The 19,982-nt window shown below is 37.9% G+C and overlaps 2 protein-coding genes across 7 annotated transcripts; one reads left to right on the top strand and one right to left on the bottom strand.

The window, feature by feature from the left end:
* Positions 1-3,713: 3,713 nt before the first annotated feature.
* Positions 3,714-5,864, bottom strand: LOC147277421 (uncharacterized). Its single transcript, XM_086255637.1, has 3 exons — positions 5,189-5,864; positions 4,628-5,131; positions 3,714-4,525 (listed from the first exon to the last, which is right to left on the bottom strand). The coding sequence occupies exons 1-3, from the start codon at positions 5,862-5,864 to the stop codon at positions 3,714-3,716; spliced, it is 1,992 nt and encodes a 663-aa protein (XP_086111763.1).
* Positions 5,865-13,737: 7,873 nt separating this feature from the next.
* On the top strand, positions 13,738-19,496 carry LOC147277420 (uncharacterized). 6 transcript variants are annotated; one of them, XM_086254106.1, is made up of 9 exons: positions 13,738-14,130; positions 14,313-14,476; positions 14,548-14,903; positions 15,027-15,158; positions 16,295-16,390; positions 18,012-18,120; positions 18,207-18,382; positions 18,643-18,697; positions 19,095-19,496. In XM_086254106.1, the coding sequence occupies exons 5-9, from the start codon at positions 16,341-16,343 to the stop codon at positions 19,137-19,139; spliced, it is 435 nt and encodes a 144-aa protein (XP_086110232.1). In that variant the 5' UTR covers positions 13,738-14,130; positions 14,313-14,476; positions 14,548-14,903; positions 15,027-15,158; positions 16,295-16,340; the 3' UTR covers positions 19,140-19,496. The 6 variants fall into 6 exon arrangements, 5 of the variants coding, with proteins under 5 accessions (XP_086110232.1, XP_086110230.1, XP_086110234.1 ...); XR_015123850.1 differs by having other exon boundaries at positions 14,313-14,903; positions 18,643-18,850; XM_086254104.1 differs by lacking the exon at positions 14,313-14,476.
* Positions 19,497-19,982: the final 486 nt, after the last annotated feature.

The raw sequence follows: 19,982 nt of genomic DNA, 5'->3' as shown, positions 1-19,982 counted from the left end.
TACAAAAAATTTACAAACACATGAACGAACTGATCATTATTGTCAGTAATCACTTACATGTTCCTTAAACCATTTAGAAAACAATTCCCGATGCTTTCTCTGTACACGTTCCATGTCCTATCTTGAATAGTTGCGCTTCATTAGTTCCTCATGCTCAATGCGTAAAGAGTCAACTTCTTCGCAATTGTTGAGTATGAACCAATGAGCCACCTCCATATCGTGTTTCGAGAATTCAACAGCTGATTTAGGGGCTTCGCCAAATGGTCGGTTAATTTGAGAAAAGACAGAAAGTGTCTCATTTTTTTCACCACCGTCGTCGTTGCATTGGGGGCGATTAAATGACGTCTCAACACTACTGAGATACATTGCACAGTACGTGATGGATTCATTTGCAATGTATGTGTAACGACCCGACCCAAAGTTGACTTTTAAAACTAATGGCCTTTCGTCTTTGACCTTGGGTCCGTTTGATAGATCTCGAGTCTACGAGTTCGTAGACACGAAGCACGTATAAAACAAAGTTATAGTTTGAGAGATACGAGCATTTGAAGGGAAGGGCAATTTTGTAATTTTGTAGGAGTGGGTTTTAAATACCCAAAAATCCAGAAATTTCTGGACATTCTCTCACTCTCTCTCTCTCTCTCCCCCGCGTCTCTCTCGCCCCTCACCCTTGCCGCCCCTGTCGCCAGTGCGTGGCGGCGCGTCCGGCGGCGGCTGGGCTGGGTGTTTGGTCCACCGTGCTCGCCGTCCTCCCCTCTTCCTTCCCATGGCCGCAGATCACCCACCGGAGCCACCACTGCGACGAATCGACGCAAAACATACCGACGGTCTCCTCCGGCGATCTCGCTTTTCTGGCCACGCCACGACCAGCGACGGGTACCGACAGACTCGTCTCGTCGTCGCCGTCCTCCCCAGCCCGGTCTCGTACCCCGCCGTCACCTCTCGACGCCGCAACAACGTAAAACAGAAAATAGAGCCACCGCCGTCGAGCTGATTTTTCCGGCCAATACGCGACATCGGACCCACTGGGCTTTGTTGCCCTCGTCATGGTGAGTTCAACCATGGTCTCCGCTCGTGCATACGAGGCTCCACGACGGAGCAATGAGCTCGGGAAGCCAAGTTAGCCGCCGGCTTCCGCCGTCGATTCCGGCGACTTTTGGCCGTCGGTCCAGTTGACAAAATCAATTCTCTAGGTACGGGTAATCTTTCCCCTAAGGTGTTGATGTTCAATTTTGAGATTTTAGAAATTCGATTTTAGGGTTTATGTCTATTTTGAATATCTTGAAATCGGACTCAAATTTGTGATGTTTATGTGCAATTGAAGGTTCTATTATATAATTAGGATTGTTTGGAGTTGAATTTGGATATTTCTAGATTTGTGCCGCTGCTACCACCGACGGCTCCGCCACTTGTGGCGGCGAGTTGGGTGGTTTTTCTTGTTAATCAGCCTCCCCAGGACTTTTAGAGGCCAACCCTAGGGTTTGTTTATGTGTTGGTGAGTATTCTGTGTAATTTGGGACTGGGCAGCCACCGTGAGTGGTGGTTACTGCCCATTTCGGTCATTGAACGGCCAAATTGTGAACCCTGAATATTTAAATATTGGTTGTCTGGTCTTAACAGGTACATGGGCTCGGGAAATCTCATTCCCGATGCCGTTATGCTGCCAGATTTGGTATCCGAGCAATGGCACCGTGAAGGGTATTTCGATCTTTTACGTAGTTAAATTGTGAGTGAAACTTATCTAGTTATATTGTTGAGTACCGTAGATGAATTGTCTGTTTTGCGTGATTTGATGCTTTAGGTTAGAGGAAGCCAAGTATAGGGTTTAGACCATGAGAAGGAATTGACGAAAGTTGAGACTAAAGGATTAAGTGAGGATTAAGAAATTATCATACAATAGACTGTGAGTAGGAATGACAAACAAGTGAGGAAGGGGTCGTGAGTAGGAATCAATTTCGGAAAAGGTTTTGGTATTATTTTGGGGAAGTTTTATTAATGAATTTCTGTCCTTTAGAAAATGATTTTGATCGAGCAGCTTTCACAATTTGAGAATGATTTTATTTAAGCGAATTTATGGAAAGAATTAAATTTCAGTTTTTATCTGGAGGATAGTCTTAAGACGTGGTTGATTGAGATATACAGAAGCGATTTCAAACTGCCATACTAGTACCCCTTCAGCAGGTATATATTGCTCTGCACTCGCCTAGAAATGACTCGGCAGTGTATGACCAGCACTCGCTCTGCACTTGCCTAGTTGGCAGTGTACGACCAACACTCGCTCTGCACTTGCCTAGTTGGCGGTGTATGACCAGCATGACATTTGCTCTGCACTTGCCTAGTTGGCAGTGTACGACCAGCATTTGCTCTGCACTTGCCTAACCGGCGGTGTATGACCAGCATCACAGCAGGTATAGATTTGCTCTGCAGTCGCCTAGAGATGACTCGGCAGTGTATGACCAGCAGTTTTCCGGGTACTAGTGTGGCGTGAGATTTCAGTTTGTGGAGCATTTTGAGAAATGAATTTGCATCAGTAAATATTTTAAATGACAGTTTCAGTAGAGCATTGTGTTTTTATTCCAGTTATTTTAACAGTTTTACAACTTGAAAATACTATTTATTCTTCAGAGTTTGAATTACAGTTTTGAGATGATTTAAAAATGGATTTGAAAGAAGAGATTTTGAAAATAGTTTTAAAGCTGAGGGATTTCAAAGAGCGGTGTGAGTGAAATTAGATAGTTTGTTTTGTTGCTTTGTGTGCTTGTATGGCTTTTGTTCGTTAGGACTTGGGCTGGTTAGAACTTGGTAAGGTTTAGGATTGAAGCTTGAGAAGGGAAGCGAGGGTGATTATGCCGTGAGGTTATTAATTAGGATGTGAATGTTTAGGATTGATGTTGAGGTTAATAGTTAACGATTAGGCAATTGATTTGCCAAAATGTATTATTATTATTGATGAGATTTGATGTGCATATGAGGAGTTTTTGATTATCTTGATGCTTGGATGATTGGTGGCGGAATGTTTTATGATTAAGTAATTATGGATATTTTGTGGATTACTTTTTTGAGTTTGGGGATTGAGAAAATTATTGAGGACAATTATTATTATGTCATTTCACTCATACGAGCTCTAGTGAGCTTACCGGGTTTGTCGTATAACCCGGTACACCATGGATGTGGTGTAGGATGGTGTTTTGCAGGTTAAGCAGGCTGAGGAAGCAGTGGGGAGAAGACGAGGCAGTAGGACCTAGAGAGATTTATTTAATTGTTTTTACTCAGTGGTTTGTTTAAAATGTTTTTGACAGAATTATATTTACTTATGTTGTTGTGCATGGCTCAAAAGTAAGAGAAAACAGATTTAACAGTTTGATGTTCAGTAATTTCATGGGCCCGAGGTTCGGGGTGTTACGGTATGCCTCTACTATGGAGCCTTCGGGGCGTGCCCGGTTTCGGAGGTACCTTTTGTAATTACCCAACATTATGCAAATGTAAGTACATAGTGAGAAAACTTTTATGAGTAACATAGAGCTGAACTTGGAGAATAGTAATGAAAAAGTTTAGGAATTGTTACCTTTCTATTGGGTACATCCACCGATAACTGACCGGCCCAGCAATAATTGCCTTTTGCGGTAAATGTATCATCAAATGAATCATTATATCAAAAAAGGCTGGTGAAAATATTTGTTCAAATTTGTATAGGATGTACACAATCTCATCTTTCAATTTTGACATGTCCGATACGCGCAACATCTTAGCGCAGATATGCTGAAAGAACCTCGACAACCCAACAATCGGTTCAACCACATCTTCGGGCAAAAATTTTCGAATACCCACTGGAAGCAGACGTTGCAATAAACATGACAATCATGACTTTTCAAGCCCAAAATTTTTTCAGAGTCGATTTTCACATTTCGAGAGATATTGGCCGCGTATCCATCTGGAAATTTGACCGATGCAAGAAATTTTAAGAATTCTTTCTTATCCCCAGGCTTTACGGTATAAAATGGATGTTTCTTTTTCATTTTATCACCCTTCTTCGTTAACCACAAATGTTTCCTGATGCCCATTTCTTGCAAATCTTGTCGAGCCTTAATTGTGTCCTTTGATTTTCCCTCAATGCCCAAAATTGTCCCCACCAAACTTTCATACACGTTCTTCTCAATATGCATTACATCGAGATTGTGCCTGATTTTCAACTTGGACCAATACTCCAACTCGAAGAATATCGACTTGTTTGTCCAATTTAGATGTGCAGGTGACCTTGGCATATTGCGTTCTTTGTTAGAGGGATGTTTATCAATTCGGCCAAATTCTAAGTTATTCAACTGCCTCAAGATGTCATCACCAGATAATTCTTTAGGTTTCACGCCCATCTCCTTTTTTCCGTCAAAGGCCTCTTTACTGTGACGCCATTTATGATCCCCCGGCAACCATCTTCGGTGGCCTATATAACATACTTTACCACTGTGCCAAGCGGAAGTTATATCTTTATTACAAGTAGGACATGCCATATAACCCTTGATGTTCCAGCCTGATAAATTCTCATAATTAAGCTGAGAAATCATTTATTGTCCACATGACTGCCGCACGCAAGGAAACATTGTTTCGGTGGACTTATCATATGTCGGCACACCATTTTGCCACGCTTCTTTCAACTCATCAATCAACGGCCGCAAATATACATCGATCTCTTTGCCAGGGGATTGCGGTCCTGGAATTAATAGCGTCATAATTGTGAATTCTTTTTTCATGCATTTCCAGGGAGGCAAATTATAAGGAACCACGACCACTGGCCAAGTGTTGTGAGATGTGCTCATATTTCCGAATGGATTAAATCCATCAGTAGCAAGTCCTAATATGACATTTCGTGGATCTGCTGCAAAATTCGGATATATCTTGTCCAATTCTTTCCATGCGCTTTCGTCTGCAGGATGTCTCATCACATCATCCTTAACCCGCTTATCTTTCTGCCACCTCATGTCACTTGCAGTATGTGTCGACATGTACAATCGTTGCAACCTTGGCTTAAGTGGGAAATAACGCAACACCTTATGCGTAATCTGTTTCTTTCTCTTTACAGACTTGGTCTTATATCTCGGTTCATTGCACACAGGGCATTTATCCTTCCCTTGGTGTTCTTTGTAAAACAATACACAATCATTCTTGCATGCATGAATCTTTTCATATCCCAAACCGAGATCTTTCAACACCTTATTCGCAAGATAATGGGTTTCAGGTATATGATTGTTCTTTGGAAGCATTCGTTTCAAAATGTCCATCAACTGATCATAACTTCGATTCGAATGTTGATTAAGTACTTTCCAATGCATTAACTCCACAACAGCAGTTAGCACTGAGAACTCTTCACAACCAGAGTACAATTCCCGCTGATCTTGTTTCAACAATCTCTCGTACTTATCAAACTCTTCTCTTTGGACTTCGGGCAACCCATCATCTTGATCCATATTATCGCTCTCTGTATCATCCTGACTGACTTCGTGATCAAGCGATGCATATGGATAAGCATCGTTTATTATGCCCATCACTTGGTCATTATCATCACCAACAGATTCAGTAGGTTGCAGAATTGTTCGGGCATCCGAGGAAGTCGAAGCATAAACTCTCGGTTCACCATGATAATACCATGTCGTATAGTTGTGTGACATCCCATATTTCACCAAATGAATTCTGACTTCACGCACTGTCTTCCATAAAGAGTTGTTACAATTCCGGCACAGACACCTTATATTATTCTGAGCATTGACATGTTCCTGTGCAACTTGGATAAATGACTCGATCCCATACAAATATTCATCACTAACACGATTCGTATTACGTATCCACTGTCGGTCCATGATGCCTGTTTCCATATTACACGACAATTAGAAAACGATGCGTCACTCTTCTTTGTCTCCTTATGCCTCCGGTAAGGGCCCTATCCCATTCGAGAATGCACATATGTGTCGTGGTTGTTGGCTCACACAACGTAGTTTCGATCTGGGAAAATTTCAGCAGCATCTCCCTATGGTTCTCCAAGTGCACGACGTAGATATTTAAAACAAATATCTAGTATACACTCGAAGAACACATAGAGAGATGTTGCCGAAATTTTCTCAGATCAAAACCACATCACATGAACCGCTAACCACAACACATAATTGTGCACTTCCAAACTGTCCATGGGTAATTTGGACAATTCAAGAATCATATTGGAGCGCAGTCACGCCCAGCGCCCATGCGCGCGTCCAATAGACTCTCGAACGGGTCTAAGGTGAATTTAAGTTTAGTGTACAAAGTTATCCACTGATAACTTCACACGACTAGTTAAATGTACAAAGTTATCGACTGATAACTTCGCACAAGCGCTTCATGCCATATGACCTAACCCAGTACTCGAGGAGTGCTGGATTACGTCATCGAAAATTTTGCAATTACAACTAAACTAAATGTAACATACAAACTAAACTATAATTAATCTAACAATATACATATAAGCATACAAACAAACTATTAAATTTTAGCATATAAAAACATACAAACTAATTAATCAATTTTATAATTAATTTTAACATACAAACTAATTCACTCAAAAATTTAATACTTATATATGAAACATTAAATACTAAATCATACAAAAACTTAACTAAAAGATAGATTAAACACTTACCTCACCAAAAATGCAATTATCCTTCACAACAAATGCAACACTATCCTTCCTTCACCAAAAAAATAAATCATTGTCAAATATGAGCCCAACATCAATCTAAATTCAGACTTCACAACCAAACCACTAAATTTAAAAAACCCACAACATTAACTAATTACCACTAAAATCAGAAATTTCACAACCAATTTATGCAAAATCCACAACAAGTGCAAAATCCACAATATTAGAAAACATAAAAAACAGAAAATAACATAAATTGAAAAGAAAAAAAAAATTACCTGTGTGTGGGGGGGGGGGGGTTGAGCTGGTTTCGGCTTGGGGGAGGGGTTTGGTTGAGCTGGTTTCGGCTGGGGGGTTTCGGTGAGCTGCTTTCAGCTGGGGGGGATGGGTTTCGGTGGGGGTGGGTTTTCGGGGGAGGGTGGGTTTCGGGTGGGGGGTGGGTATTCGGGGGGGTGGGTTTCGGCGGGGGTGGATTTTCGAGGGAGGGACGGTGGGTCTCCGATGGGGGGGTGGGTTTTCGGGGGAGGGTGGGTTGCCGATGGGGGGGGGGTTTTGGGTTTCCGGGAAGGAGGGAGGAGGGAGGAGGGAAGAGGAGGGAGGAGGAGGAGGAGGGAGGAAGAGGGAAGGAGGAGGAGGAGGGAGTCGCCGGCACGCGCTGAGAGGGAGTGAGAGCTGCGAGGGAGTGAGTGAGAGGGAGTGACTGAAATGCTGAAGTGAACCCAGAAATGGGTTAAACTGAAAGACTTTGGGCGGCGAACATGAATTCATCGCCCAAAGTAACTTTAGGCGATGAATTAATAATTTCGTCGCTCAAAGATACTTTGGGCGACGGAATCATGTTCGTCGCCCAAAGTCGTTGACTTTAGGGAACCGTTTTATCCCGCCACAATTTCAGAATTTGGGCGACGCACCGTTCGTCGCCCAAAAATAAATTTCGTCGCCCAAAGTTGATTTTTGGTATGAACCATGATCGTTCATACGTTCGAGCTCCAATACCAAACTTCTAGATCTCCAATTGACGTAATATTTTAGAGGAATGATCTTTGAGTGAGAAACTAATAAATGAACGGTTCGGATCATTAAAAACACGATCGACATATGAGATTGTACATATACATGAACGGTTTTTGCACTTGAAGAATAAAATTCTATTAACTATTTCGTTCAAACCTTGTCGATTCAATAATTGTGAAGACAATAACGTTATTACAACAATCATAGTCGTTCATCATCTATGTTCATACGCAAGGATCATCCCTGCAAAAAATCCGCTCAATCAGAGTTCATCTAGCCGTTCGATTGTGATTATAAAAACCATGATCTTTCATACACACTAAATGTTAAACCTAACTTCTACTTCTCCGATTGAGATAATTTTTTGTATGGATGATCTTTGAGTGGGGGACTAGCCAATGATCGGTTCGGATCGTTAAAAACATAATAGAAATCTAAGTTTCTACATATAAATACACTTGAAGAGTATAATTCTATTAACTTTTTCGTATTTGGCGATTCAACAGTTTGTGAAGACTACAATGTGATTTTAACGATCGGAACCGTTCATTCTATTCATTTATACTGGAAGATCATCCCTGCAAAAAATCGGCTAAATCGGAATTCATATCATACTTCGATTCGTATTAGAAAATTCACAATCGTTTATAAGTTCAACCACCGTTACCTAACTTCTACATCGCCGATTGAGCTAATTTTTTGCATGGATGATCCTTGAGTAGGGAATTAAAAAATGAATGGTTTTGATCTTTGGAAATACAATCATATCGTATGCTATTACATATATAAAATTGTAAACAAAAAAGTATTCTTACTTTGGGCGAGGAACTACAAATTTCGTCGCCCAAAGTGATCTTGGGCAAGGAAATTATAAATTCGTCGCCCAAAACCCCTTTGGGCGACGAAATGTGAAGTTCCTCGCTCAAACCCTTATTACAAAATGATCAAGCTCCGATACCAAATGTTTACATCTCCAATTGACCTAATTTTCTGCAAGATTAATATTTGAGTGAGAAACTAATAAATGAACGGTTTGGATCATTGAAAACACGATCGACATATGAGGTTGTACATATACATGAACGGTTTTTGCACTTGAAGAATAAAATTCTATTAACTCTTTTGTTAAAACCTTGTAGCTTCAATAATTGTGAAGACCACAACGTGATTATCACGATCAGAGCCATTCATCATATATGTTCATACTCAAAGATCAACCCTGGAAAAAATGGGCTCAATCGGAGTTCATCTACCCGTTCGATTATTATTATAAGAATAAAGATCGTTCATACATCCTAAATGCCAAACCTAACTTCTACATCTCCAATTGAGATAATTTTTTGCATGGATGATCTTTGAGTGGGGCACTAAAGAATGATCGGTTCGGATCGTTAAAAACACAATACAAAAGTAATCTTCTACATACAAATACACTTGAAGAGTATAATTCTATAGTTTTTTCGTTGAAACTTTGTCGATTCAAGAATTGTGAAAACTATACTGTAATTTCAACGATCGGAGCCGTTCATTTTATTCGTTTATACTCAAACATCATTCCTGCAAAAATTCGCTCAAATCGGAATTCATCTACTCCATTGATTAGTATTAGCAATTTCTTGATCGTTCATACATTCGAACACCGTTACATAACTTTTACATCTCCAATAATCCTAATTTTTTGCAATGCTGATCTTTCAATGAGGAATTAAAAATTGAACGGTTCGGATCGTTGGAAACACGATCGCATTGTATGATTAACATACATATAATTGCACAAAAAAAAAAACAGGGAATGACCCTTTGGACGACGAACGAATTCGTCGCCCAAACTATGTTTGGGCGACGAATCAGATTTCGTCACCCAAAATGCGTTTGGGTGACAAAATATTTTGTCACCCAAAGTATGTTTGGGCGACAAATTTACGTTTTCCTCGCCCAAAGACACTTTGGGCGACGAACATGTGTATTCCTCGCCCAATGTATTTCTCAATTAATTTTTTGTCGCGTGAGTTGAGGCGACGAGATTAGTTCGTCGCCCAAAGTAACTTTAGGCGAGGAATGTGTTATTCGTCGCCCAAACGTCCTTTGGGCGACAGTCGTCGCCCAAAAGTGTATGACATTGAGCGACAAATGTTCTTGTTCGTCGCCCAAAATTACTTTGGGCGACGAATATATGTTCGTCGCCCAAATATGTTTTTCTTGTAGTGTTACTCTCTCTCTCTTGCTTTCTCTCTCTTTGATCTGGACGGGGCCAAGCTAGGTGGTGGGGCAGGGGCAGGGTTGGGAGGGGGAAGGGGAAGGGTCGGGCTAGGTGGTGAGGGGGAGTGGCAGGGCTAAGTAGGGGAAGGGGGAGGGCCGGGTCGGCATGTTGCAGGGAGTGGCGATGGTGGGAGATGTTTATTTTTTTTTTTTAAATTCATTAGTTTTATTTTTTAATATTTTTTAGGAGAAATTACTTTTTGGTCCTTATGAATTGGTCATGTAACCCTCATATGATCAATTTTAATAGAAAATTTGACGGAGTTGACAGAATATTCTTGATTGAAACACTTGAAAAATAATAGTCCTTGATTGAAGCAAAGTGAAAACGGGATCCTCAACTGAAAATAGGGGTATAGTTATAGTCCTTTTGCTAACATTTTCCCTAATTTATTCGACAATATTTATTTTTTTTTTCTATTAATTTTTTTTCTTATAAATTTCCATGTATGAATATTATATAAGTTAAAAAAGACTACTTCAAAAGAAAAAATGTTAGGTCAACAACATCTTCCTAGCAGCATATAGTATTAAGTTTACATGTGGTATCAAAGCGTGGTTAAGAACTTTTATGATTTTCCATTATAGATTTGATTTATATTGATTGAATTTAATTTACATTTCCATAATATAGGTTTATTCGACTCTAAGGTTTTGGGCTCTTTGCTTATGTGCGGCAAGTATATATAAGAGTATAGTTGCATATGTTTTATAATGGAATTCGGGTTTCTCAAATGTGATTTGTATTTTAATTGATGAAAGCAAGCTTTTCAAACCCATGTATGATATCTATTTGATCGGTGTAATTTGCCTTGACTTTATATATGCTTTCGATCGAGAATATCATGCCCGCAGCATATTATCACGATGATAATCACTTAGTGGCTGATTTGCACGTACAGGTAAAACCATATCACCTTTATGTATATTAAAGTTAAAGAATAAATTAATTATATATACATATATATAGATATTGCAAGTAGATATATATCCATTTATTTCTTGCATGAGTTGTATGTATTCTTATTAGACTTAATCAATCTCTGAATATCGATATTTCTTTGCACAACGCGCGTATATATATACTGCCTGCCATTATATTTGATTAATTCTATATTTTCACTATCTGAACTTGTATATCGATATTGCCTGAATATGAAGTATGGTTCTTAAACTCAATCAATTGCTACATACAAGTATTCTGTTAAACTAGAATTATATGATATATTGCATATTTTCTTGTGTATTGATTAATTATTAAAGTGTGTTTCTTGGTATCAAGATCTTACTAGACCACACTTGAAAGTGTTATTGATCATAGTCTGCAGAATTTTTTGAATCAATCAAGTGAGCCACATCAGCTTGATTGACTCATGAATTTTTGCAGTTAAAGTATTGATCAAAATTTGCATCATGGGTCGATGAAAATAAGATGAACAACTCTCTGTCCACAGATGTGAGTGGTTCAACTTAAATTCATTTATGATGGAGTAGTACAGAACATGGACTGCATAAATTAGTAAAGTGGTTGTCTTCTGTCCACAGATGTAGGGAACTTCATTATTCAAGAAATCTATGCAAATTCATGTCATGGTTCTACAAAACATGTTTAATTCTCAGCCCACAGGTGTGAATTAATAATGTTATTTTCAAGTTATATTTTGGGGATTATGTTTTTATGAATGATTCTTTAGTTAACACCTCAATGAAACTATAACACCATCAAAACCCTAACTGGTAGCAATTTTAAGAAGTGGAACGAGGTTTGCATCTGATTTTCCGTATGAAAATTGACAAAGAAAAGCATTTAGGCATCAAACATACATATTGATTAACTTGAAGTCTTAATTGTTTTGGAAGAGAAGTTTCATTAATTGCTTATGTATGTAAATATGTGTTTTTTACTTGATGTACGTGTTGACCTGGATTGTGGTGTCTTATGTATGTGATCGGTGACCCAATTATATTTGTTTGATCATCTATTGTTCGGTTTTCCGTGCAAGGCTAGATTTATATTCATCTATTAGGTTCTGCTTGGTGTTTCTTCAATGGAATTCTAATGCATGCATATTATTAAGACTCAAAAATTCGTCACCTAAGGTAACTTTAGGCGACGCACATTAACATTCGTCGCCTAAAGTTACCTTAGGCGATGAAAAATTTCGTCGCTTGAATGGTCATGATTTGAGGCGATGAAAGTTAAGGTGCGTCGCCTAAAGTTACTTTAGGCCATGAATTTTGGCCAAAGTAACTTTGGGCGATGATATCATACCTTCGTCACCCTATGTGACTTGAGGCGACGAATATGGGTTTTTTAATTTTTTTTATATAACCTTTATATCCAAAAACTATATAATATAACACAAAATTTATTTAATAAATTTATATTAACACAAATTAGCAAAAAATTCATAATTATATCCAAATTATATATGTACAAACAATAACTAATATATGACCCCTAGTGGTCAATTTAAGTCGTCAGCATCAACGAAATCCTATCTTGGCGGCGGAGGCGGCGGAGACGCAGTAAAACCAAGTAGGTACTGGGTGAACATTGCCTGCATCTGACTCACCTGTGCCTCGCAAGTTTCTTTCTCTGAATTTAGCTGATGCTGCATTTGCTCCAATCGAGTGGTCAGATTGGCAACGGCTGAAGATGGTTGAGAAGAAGACGATGTGGTACTGACGTCACAAATCATCCCATATCCCATGCCGTGTATCTCCCTGCCGGATCTAACACTGAGTGTGTCCATTAGAATATGAAGGCCGACATCGTGATCAGGTTGGATCGACTCCAACGGAGAGTTAGGAGGGAGCTGGCTGGCCGTTTCATCCAAATACCTCGCTCTTTTGACCAGCATCTCAGCCTTCAACACCGGATACACAAGTTAGAAATTAAAAAATTAAATATAAATATAAAAAAATTGTGAAAAAAATTAAAAGATAAAAACTAACATGCATCGCCCTAGCTGCATCACTATCGCTATAACTGTAATAGACATCCTCGTAGGGGTCGATCTCCAAGAATTGCGAACCCGCCTGCACAAAAAGATAATCTTGTCAAAAATTAAACAATACTAACGAATATATATGTATTAAATTAAATTAAAGAACGACGTACCCGACGTCGCTCCTCCAACCGGTATGTGATGGGCCTCGAACTACCATGATGTTCAATCCTTGCTGGCGCTTTCTGGTTTTTCACATTGGCGGTCGACTTCTTCTGTTAAATATGAGACAAATTGTAAATATGTTAGTGCATATACAATAAAAGAATTAATGAAATAACAAAAGAAAATAATATTTTGAAGTCTTAAAATGATATAACGTACCAAAAACGTAGGAGACTCAAACTTCGTGCACATAATACTACCTGAAAAGAATAAATATTATGTTGTTAGGGTTGATTAAATTCATCATTTTGTATTAATTGAACTATACTCACTGAGATTAAGGTCTTGATTCTCTCTTTTTGGGCGGGATCAAAATCTTTCCATTTGGCGGTAAGAATGGTGCAGTGATCACGATTACAAGCTGTACTTAAGAAAGAAATCGATCTTCTACTTCACCATCAGGAAGCAGCTCATGAGCAAATGACATGAGGTAAGAGGGAGTGTGATCATCATCATCTGCGCAGTAGTAAATGAATAAAAGATAATTGAAGAGATGGAGGGATCGATGGTCAGTGATCACTACAAGAAAAACTGTAATAGACATCACTTTTTTAATATCAGTTTTTACATTAACCGATATCGTATATTTTTAGATATCGATTAATTTTGTAGACGATGTCTAAACTCATTAACATATCACCATTTTTTTTTTCCGATATCTTAATTTTTCCCTTTTGATTAAGTTTTTTAAAAAACTAATATGTAAAAATCATATCTGATATCTATATTTCACAAAAAAAAAAAACACGGGGGAATTTTTTCCCCTAACTTAAAAATTTTGGCCAAGTGTTCCAACCTCAGTCACGATATCCACACACACACATTCCCTTCTATGCAGACATCTCCTTCTAGCTCTCTCACCCTCTCAAACACAAACTGAGACACACACTCGATCGCCGCCATTCTCGATCTCTTTCTCTCTCGCGTCTCGTTCTCACTCAGACCTTGCCGTCGAAGTCGAAGTTGCCGTCGGCGGTCAAGTACGAACTATCTCATCCTCCTGGGTTGCGGCGTCAAAAGGTAAGTTCAGTCTCATCTCTCCTGGGTTCTCTTTTTATCTCTGTCCTCTTCTCTCTATCTCTCTGTCCTCTTCTCTCTTGTTGTTGTTTAGATTTTTCTTCAAATTAGGGATTTTCATAGGTTCGTTTGTTTCTCAAAATTAGGGGTTTTCTTGGTTTTCAATTTCTCTCTCTTTGGAACAGGATATTGTCACGTATTTAATTCACTAGGAGGATCTGTTACTGAGAAAGATTTGCTAGGAAACTATCTTGCTATGTTTACAAGTTTTGTTCAAAGGGATTTGTATTTTGACTTTGTGCTGGGATATGGCCTTTTCCAAAAGTAGCTAATCGGAGCCAAGAAAATGGTAGAAATTGTCAATCTATATGTAATGAGAACCAAGTGGTTCATTCCCTCATCAAGCACTTTCTTGAGCAGAATATTCACTATGGCGAAGACGAAATCGATTGCTACCATAGCAATAAAAGGCTTCCATTCATCACAGCCCTTCATCTCTGCCATTCAATTCAGCACACTCTAGGAGTCAAGACTAGAACCTCTCCCATCACTTTCCTGGAAAACAAGAGACAGTACACAGAGACATGAGCTAAGCTCCATTGGACAAAGAGTGACGACGTCGTTTTGAAGAGAAGAAGATGAACACAGACATTACTGCGTCGGAGAAGCCAGAGTACCCGGTCTTTGATCGGAACCTTCCATTCACCAAAGTGGTCGGCAACTTCAGCACCCTCGACTACCTCTGCTTCGCCACCATCACCGCTGTGTCTGTCACCGTAGGCTACCTCTCCGATCTCTCTTTCTCTCACCCTTTTTCTATTTCTTGTTTGTTTTTTTCAAATAAAGTAGTAACTTTTGTAAATGATTTTTATTTTATTTAATTTGTGCAATAATTATAGGGATTAAGCCAGGGATTAAAGGGCCGTCAATGGTGACCGGAGGTCTGATTGGGGTGATGGGCTGGTTCATGTACGCTTACCAGAACTCGGCGGGTCGCATCATATATGGGCTTCTTCCCCAACGATGATGAGGTAGCCCGTTACAAGAAATGAAATGAAATCAATCTTACTTTTTTTAGTGTTTTTTTTTTTTTTTTAATAATCAGATTGTTCCTTTTTTGTACTCTGAATTTATTGATGGGTTTGTGGATTCCAAGTCAATGCTGTGATTTAGGTGTGAAAAATGTCATTCAACTGATAATAAAATGTTGTTATGAGCTCCTTATTCTGATATTCTATGCAAGTAATCGAATATTTTGTTTTGTGGTGTTAGCTCTCAACAATGTGGTCTTGTTAGTGCTTTTCTCATGCTTCTTCGTGACTTGGTTCTAATTATCAACTTACTTCTTTTTGCATTATCTGTTAGCTTATGGCTTAGCTTAGCAGCACTCTCAGTGGATTCATTTAGTCAATTGGGTCAAACTTAGTATGTAGTTTCCAGAGCTTTGTCTCCCTTTAAGTTGTGTGATTATTGCTTAAGAATCTGAGAAATTTGAGTAAGTTGATGATGATGCTGATGAGAATCTGAGTTTTAATGGTTTCTATAGACTTTTAAGGTTTTGAAGGTTAGGAATTTTATGCAAAAAATGAAAAACTCAGATTTAATTGGGGAAATGAATATTTCACTTTTATTGTGGTTCTTGTTGTGCGTTTTAGAACTATGGAACACGGACATCTGAAAACAGAAAAAACACAATTGTTTAAAATAGTGTAGGGGTTGAGCTATAATTTAGTTTTCTTTCCTAATGAACTGAGCTATAATAATATTGGGTAGGAACCGTAAGATGGTTTCAGATATGTGGAAAAATTGAGCTGTACACCTTGGACTCAAAAATTGAGAGAGAGAGAGAGAGATATATATATATATATATATATAGTCCTCTCTTATCAAGAAAAAGAAAGTTTCTTTGCTGGTGGGTCTGAGAAAGTTTGTCTTGTAAGGTTTTTGAGGGTGTGGGGAAGAAGATTATTGGGTGGGGATGGCAACATTTGCAGGGACTACCCAGAAGTGCTAGGCACGTGAGAAGACTGTCTACTTGGTTGATCAGCTCACTGCTGACAACTAATTCTACAAAATTAATATCCTCTATTGATCAAACTTTTTTGTGGAAAAAATATCTTACATTCTTTACGTTACTGAACTTTCTGTATGAAACATAATATATCAGGAAGGTGTCACCCTTGAAATAGCAGAGGCTGTAGTAGGAGCTTTGAATGGTGAACTTTCTGCAACTGCTGTCAATGCTCCCATGGTCCCTGCTGAGGTATGTGATGCATGGTACATCATTCCCATTAACCAATGAATTATAGTAATTCATACCAAAAGATTAAGCTGAAACATGGTTCATGTCGATCCTTAGATTGTGTCAGAGCTGGCTCCACTCTTATAATGGATTATATGGTTTCCAGTGATCCATCTGCTATTATTATTATTATTTTTAATTTGGATTTTATGTCTTTATATTTTTATTTCCCATTAGTTATAATGAATTTTTGTCTGCCATTAGTTCTTGCCTGATTTGGTTTGCTATTGCCAGGACAGTTGTTTGGAAGTGTTGTATAAAAATAATGGACTCAATTTCTGCCTTCAATAGCTATGATTTTGCATCTGGAAGTTGGGCTAATTTATTTTTTTTGTTGGTATAATGGGGGTTGAGAAGCTAATTCATGACTTCTGTTTTGTAAAGTTCAAAATATTGTGTTGGAGAGCTAATTCACTTTCTTTTCTTACAACTGACTGATTTGGAGAGGTCTAACAGTCTAAAAAAATTGTGGTTCCTTCTTCCATTTTGTGAAATATATTGACAGTCCTTAAGTCCTATCATAGAATATTCCCTTTCTGTCCAATGTGTAATCAATGGGTTTGGTCAAGGGATCTTTCTGATTTTACTCAACAACCATGGTCCAAATCTGTAAGCTCGTACTCACAGGGAAATTTGGAGACAATTATGTCATGAATCTGTGTAAGTTTTGGACAAATTTGTGCTAAGATAAGGGTGGGGGGTCCTTTTGGCTTTACAAATAAGAAAGCTTGCTTATGCATGACATATCATTCACTACTATGATGTCCTTTTGAGGCACGGTGACCAAATGTTTGTCATATCCCAAACTTAAATGAGTCAAGTTAAATCAATCATTTAACAAAAAAGAAAAGAAAATTGCAATCGTGGCTGATCTGGGAACTTTGATGCTCCAATGCGCATATCCTGTGGCATTTCAGGTTTAGAAAAAAATCAAGGGTTGGATAACTTGCCTTAAAAAGGTGGACCTCGTTTATATTATATCCACTGCATGGATCTTGATAGTGGCTCATACTGACAGGCTTGCATATGCATCACTTAAATATACCTTTTCCTTTGTCTTTTTTTTTGCCACAATATACCTTTTCCTTTTTAATTTAATTTATTCCTACATTTGTGCTCTTGAGAATAACTTAAAAAGTATGCATGCACACAATTAAGAGTAGATAAAATTTGTATGATGGCAATAGAAATCACAATTCTCCAATTTTGTTTGGTAGGTGATTTTTTATTTTATTTTATGGATATTAACTTATTTATTAATGTTGAAAAATCTAGTGCTGCAGTTCTTGAAATGGTGATTATCTTTGGTGATGTCTCATTTGTTTTAGCCAAGAGGTGGTAACAATGTCACATATGGTCCCTGAGTTAATATGGAAATTGTACTACTTGGACAAGTAAATATGAATCCTTTCTGTGCTTAACAAATGAAAGAAATTATTTCCTTTCTTTTTCTTTCCCTTAATCCTTTGTTTCAGTTAAATGTAGAAGTTTAGCATTAATTGTGTCATGTTTGGAGTAAATCTTTTTTTGTTTGTTATTGTTTTAATCTTGAAGTGAGCCTTTTTCTCTTATTCCATTGCAGATATGTAAATGATGGGAGACCCTTCTGGCAATATATAGCCAGTTCTTCCACTGGCTGCTCAGATTCTCAGTACTTTGAAGAACTTTATAACTACTATACAACTGACGAGGTTGGGTGATCTATAAGTACCATTTTTTGTATGACATGTAGAAGTGTGAATTTGGTTATGATATTTTCTCTGTTTTTTTTCCATAGGCTTGGCACCTCTGTGATCCTGAAGTTGAGAAAGTATTCGAAGCTCTAAGAAAAGCAGGTGTCAAAGTAGCTGTTGTCTCAAATTTTGATACCCAATTAAGACCACTTTTGCAGGCTCTAGAGATGCAGGCTGTGATGCTTGGCTTTGGGGAACTGATGTTCACTCCTTTAAGGAGGTACGTTCTCATCACATCTCTACTACACTATGGGATGTTTGGGTAAGGGTGTTTACGATGTGTAATTTACAATGTCCTAAAAAACCTCTAGGAACATGGGCCTATCATGGGTCATATTCTTACACTTCAGGTTATTACTATGCCATAATTTCAGCCTCAGTTGAGATGCAATTTTCTTATGTTTTTCCTTGTTTTCAGTGCAATCATACATGTCACTCCCCCTATCACTCTCTTATTTTTTCAACTCTGTATGTTTGTAGTGGTGACCCCAAGATGGACTCTCTACTCTCCTATCTCAATTTCAATATATTCAAGGTGGGATGGTGCTGTTGGTTTTAGTATATTGAAGAACAAAATTGGCAAATAGGTCACACACCACATTTTGTAATGCAAGGTGTCCAACTTCAGTATTTTCTAATTTCCTTTCATATGAAGATTGCTGAACTCTAGGCTGATGGTTTGCGAAATGTAGGCCATCTGAATCATATATATGTGCAGCCATCTAAATTCAATACTTGCTGCAATCTTATTAATGCTGAATCATATATATGTGCAGCCATATAAATTCAATACTTGCTGCAATCTTATTAATGCTTTTGGCCTATATTTTCTTAATGCCCTTTGGGATCTTTGCTGAATGCACTTTTCAATACTTTGGGATCCTTGCTCATATAGATTTATTAATTAATGCACTTTTCTTTCTTGTTTTCAGTGGAGTAACCTGAAGAGCAAGAGGGTTACACACGGGAACAAATAGATGAAGTCCGAGTTGAATGGGGAGATTATGTTTCCATGAATTTTATTTAGTAGTCACATGCATGTTTTTGGTACCTTTTTGAGCATTTTGTTGTAGATATGAAGATATATACTAGCTAGTTCACATTCAAATCTTTTGTATAGGCAGAATTTAGGCCTAGCTGAATTGCACGGTCATGCCTTCATTATTTTTGTACATGTTGGCATGTGTTTAATTAGGATCTAGCTAGCTAAAGATGGATAGTGATTTTGGGGTATACATGATGAGGGCTATCCATAAATCTATATGGATTTGTAATCTTATTTTGTTAACTTCATTACTGAGTTTGGATGTTGGATTCATTTACATGAATGGAAGAATTTAAGTCGGATTACTTTAGAAGCTTAGTAATTGTTGCGTGGATGCATATTTACCAATTAATTTTTATCAATATCATAAGCCTATTGCATATCAGATTATGTAAAAATGCAACGATAAGGAATGAAGTTTCAACACATTTAAAAAACAAAAAACCGATATCTAAAAAATACTTTTATATCAGATTTTAAGTACAAATCCGATATGATATACACATTTTATATCTGATTTTAAGTACAAAACCGATATGTTATACACCTTTTATATCCGATTTTAAGTACAAAACCGATATGTTATACACCTTTTATATCATATTTTAAGTACAAAACCGATATGTTATACACCTTTTATATCTGATTTTAAGTACAAAACCGATATTGAATACACATGTTATATCTGATTTTAAGTACCAAACCGATATTGAATACACCTTTTATATCTGATTTTAAGTACAAAACCGATATATTATACTCATTTTATATCTGA

The sequence above is a fragment of the Dryas octopetala genome, chromosome 8 (genome assembly GCF_963921425.1).
Source record: "Dryas octopetala chromosome 8, drDryOcto1.1, whole genome shotgun sequence".
NCBI classification, from domain to species: Eukaryota; Viridiplantae; Streptophyta; class Magnoliopsida; order Rosales; family Rosaceae; genus Dryas; species Dryas octopetala.
This window is presented reverse-complemented; position numbering and strand designations above follow the sequence as displayed.

Coding starts and splice junctions, on each gene's coding strand:
- LOC147277421 (XM_086255637.1), bottom strand. CDS start 5,864: ATGGAAACAGGCATCATGGACCGACAGTGGATACGTAATACGAATCGT. Junction 5,132..5,188: donor TAAGGTGTTGAAAGATCTCG/GTTTGGGATATG, acceptor TGTTTTACAAAG/AACACCAAGGGAAGGATAAA. Junction 4,526..4,627: donor GAAAGAAGCGTGGCAAAATG/GTGTGCCGACAT, acceptor AGAATTTATCAG/GCTGGAACATCAAGGGTTAT.
- LOC147277420 (XM_086254104.1), top strand. CDS start 16,341: ATGGTGAACTTTCTGCAACTGCTGTCAATGCTCCCATGGTCCCTGCTG. Junction 18,121..18,206: donor ACTACTATACAACTGACGAG/GTTGGGTGATCT, acceptor TTTTTTCCATAG/GCTTGGCACCTCTGTGATCC. Junction 18,698..19,094: donor TCAATTTCAATATATTCAAG/GTGGGATGGTGC, acceptor TCTTGTTTTCAG/TGGAGTAACCTGAAGAGCAA.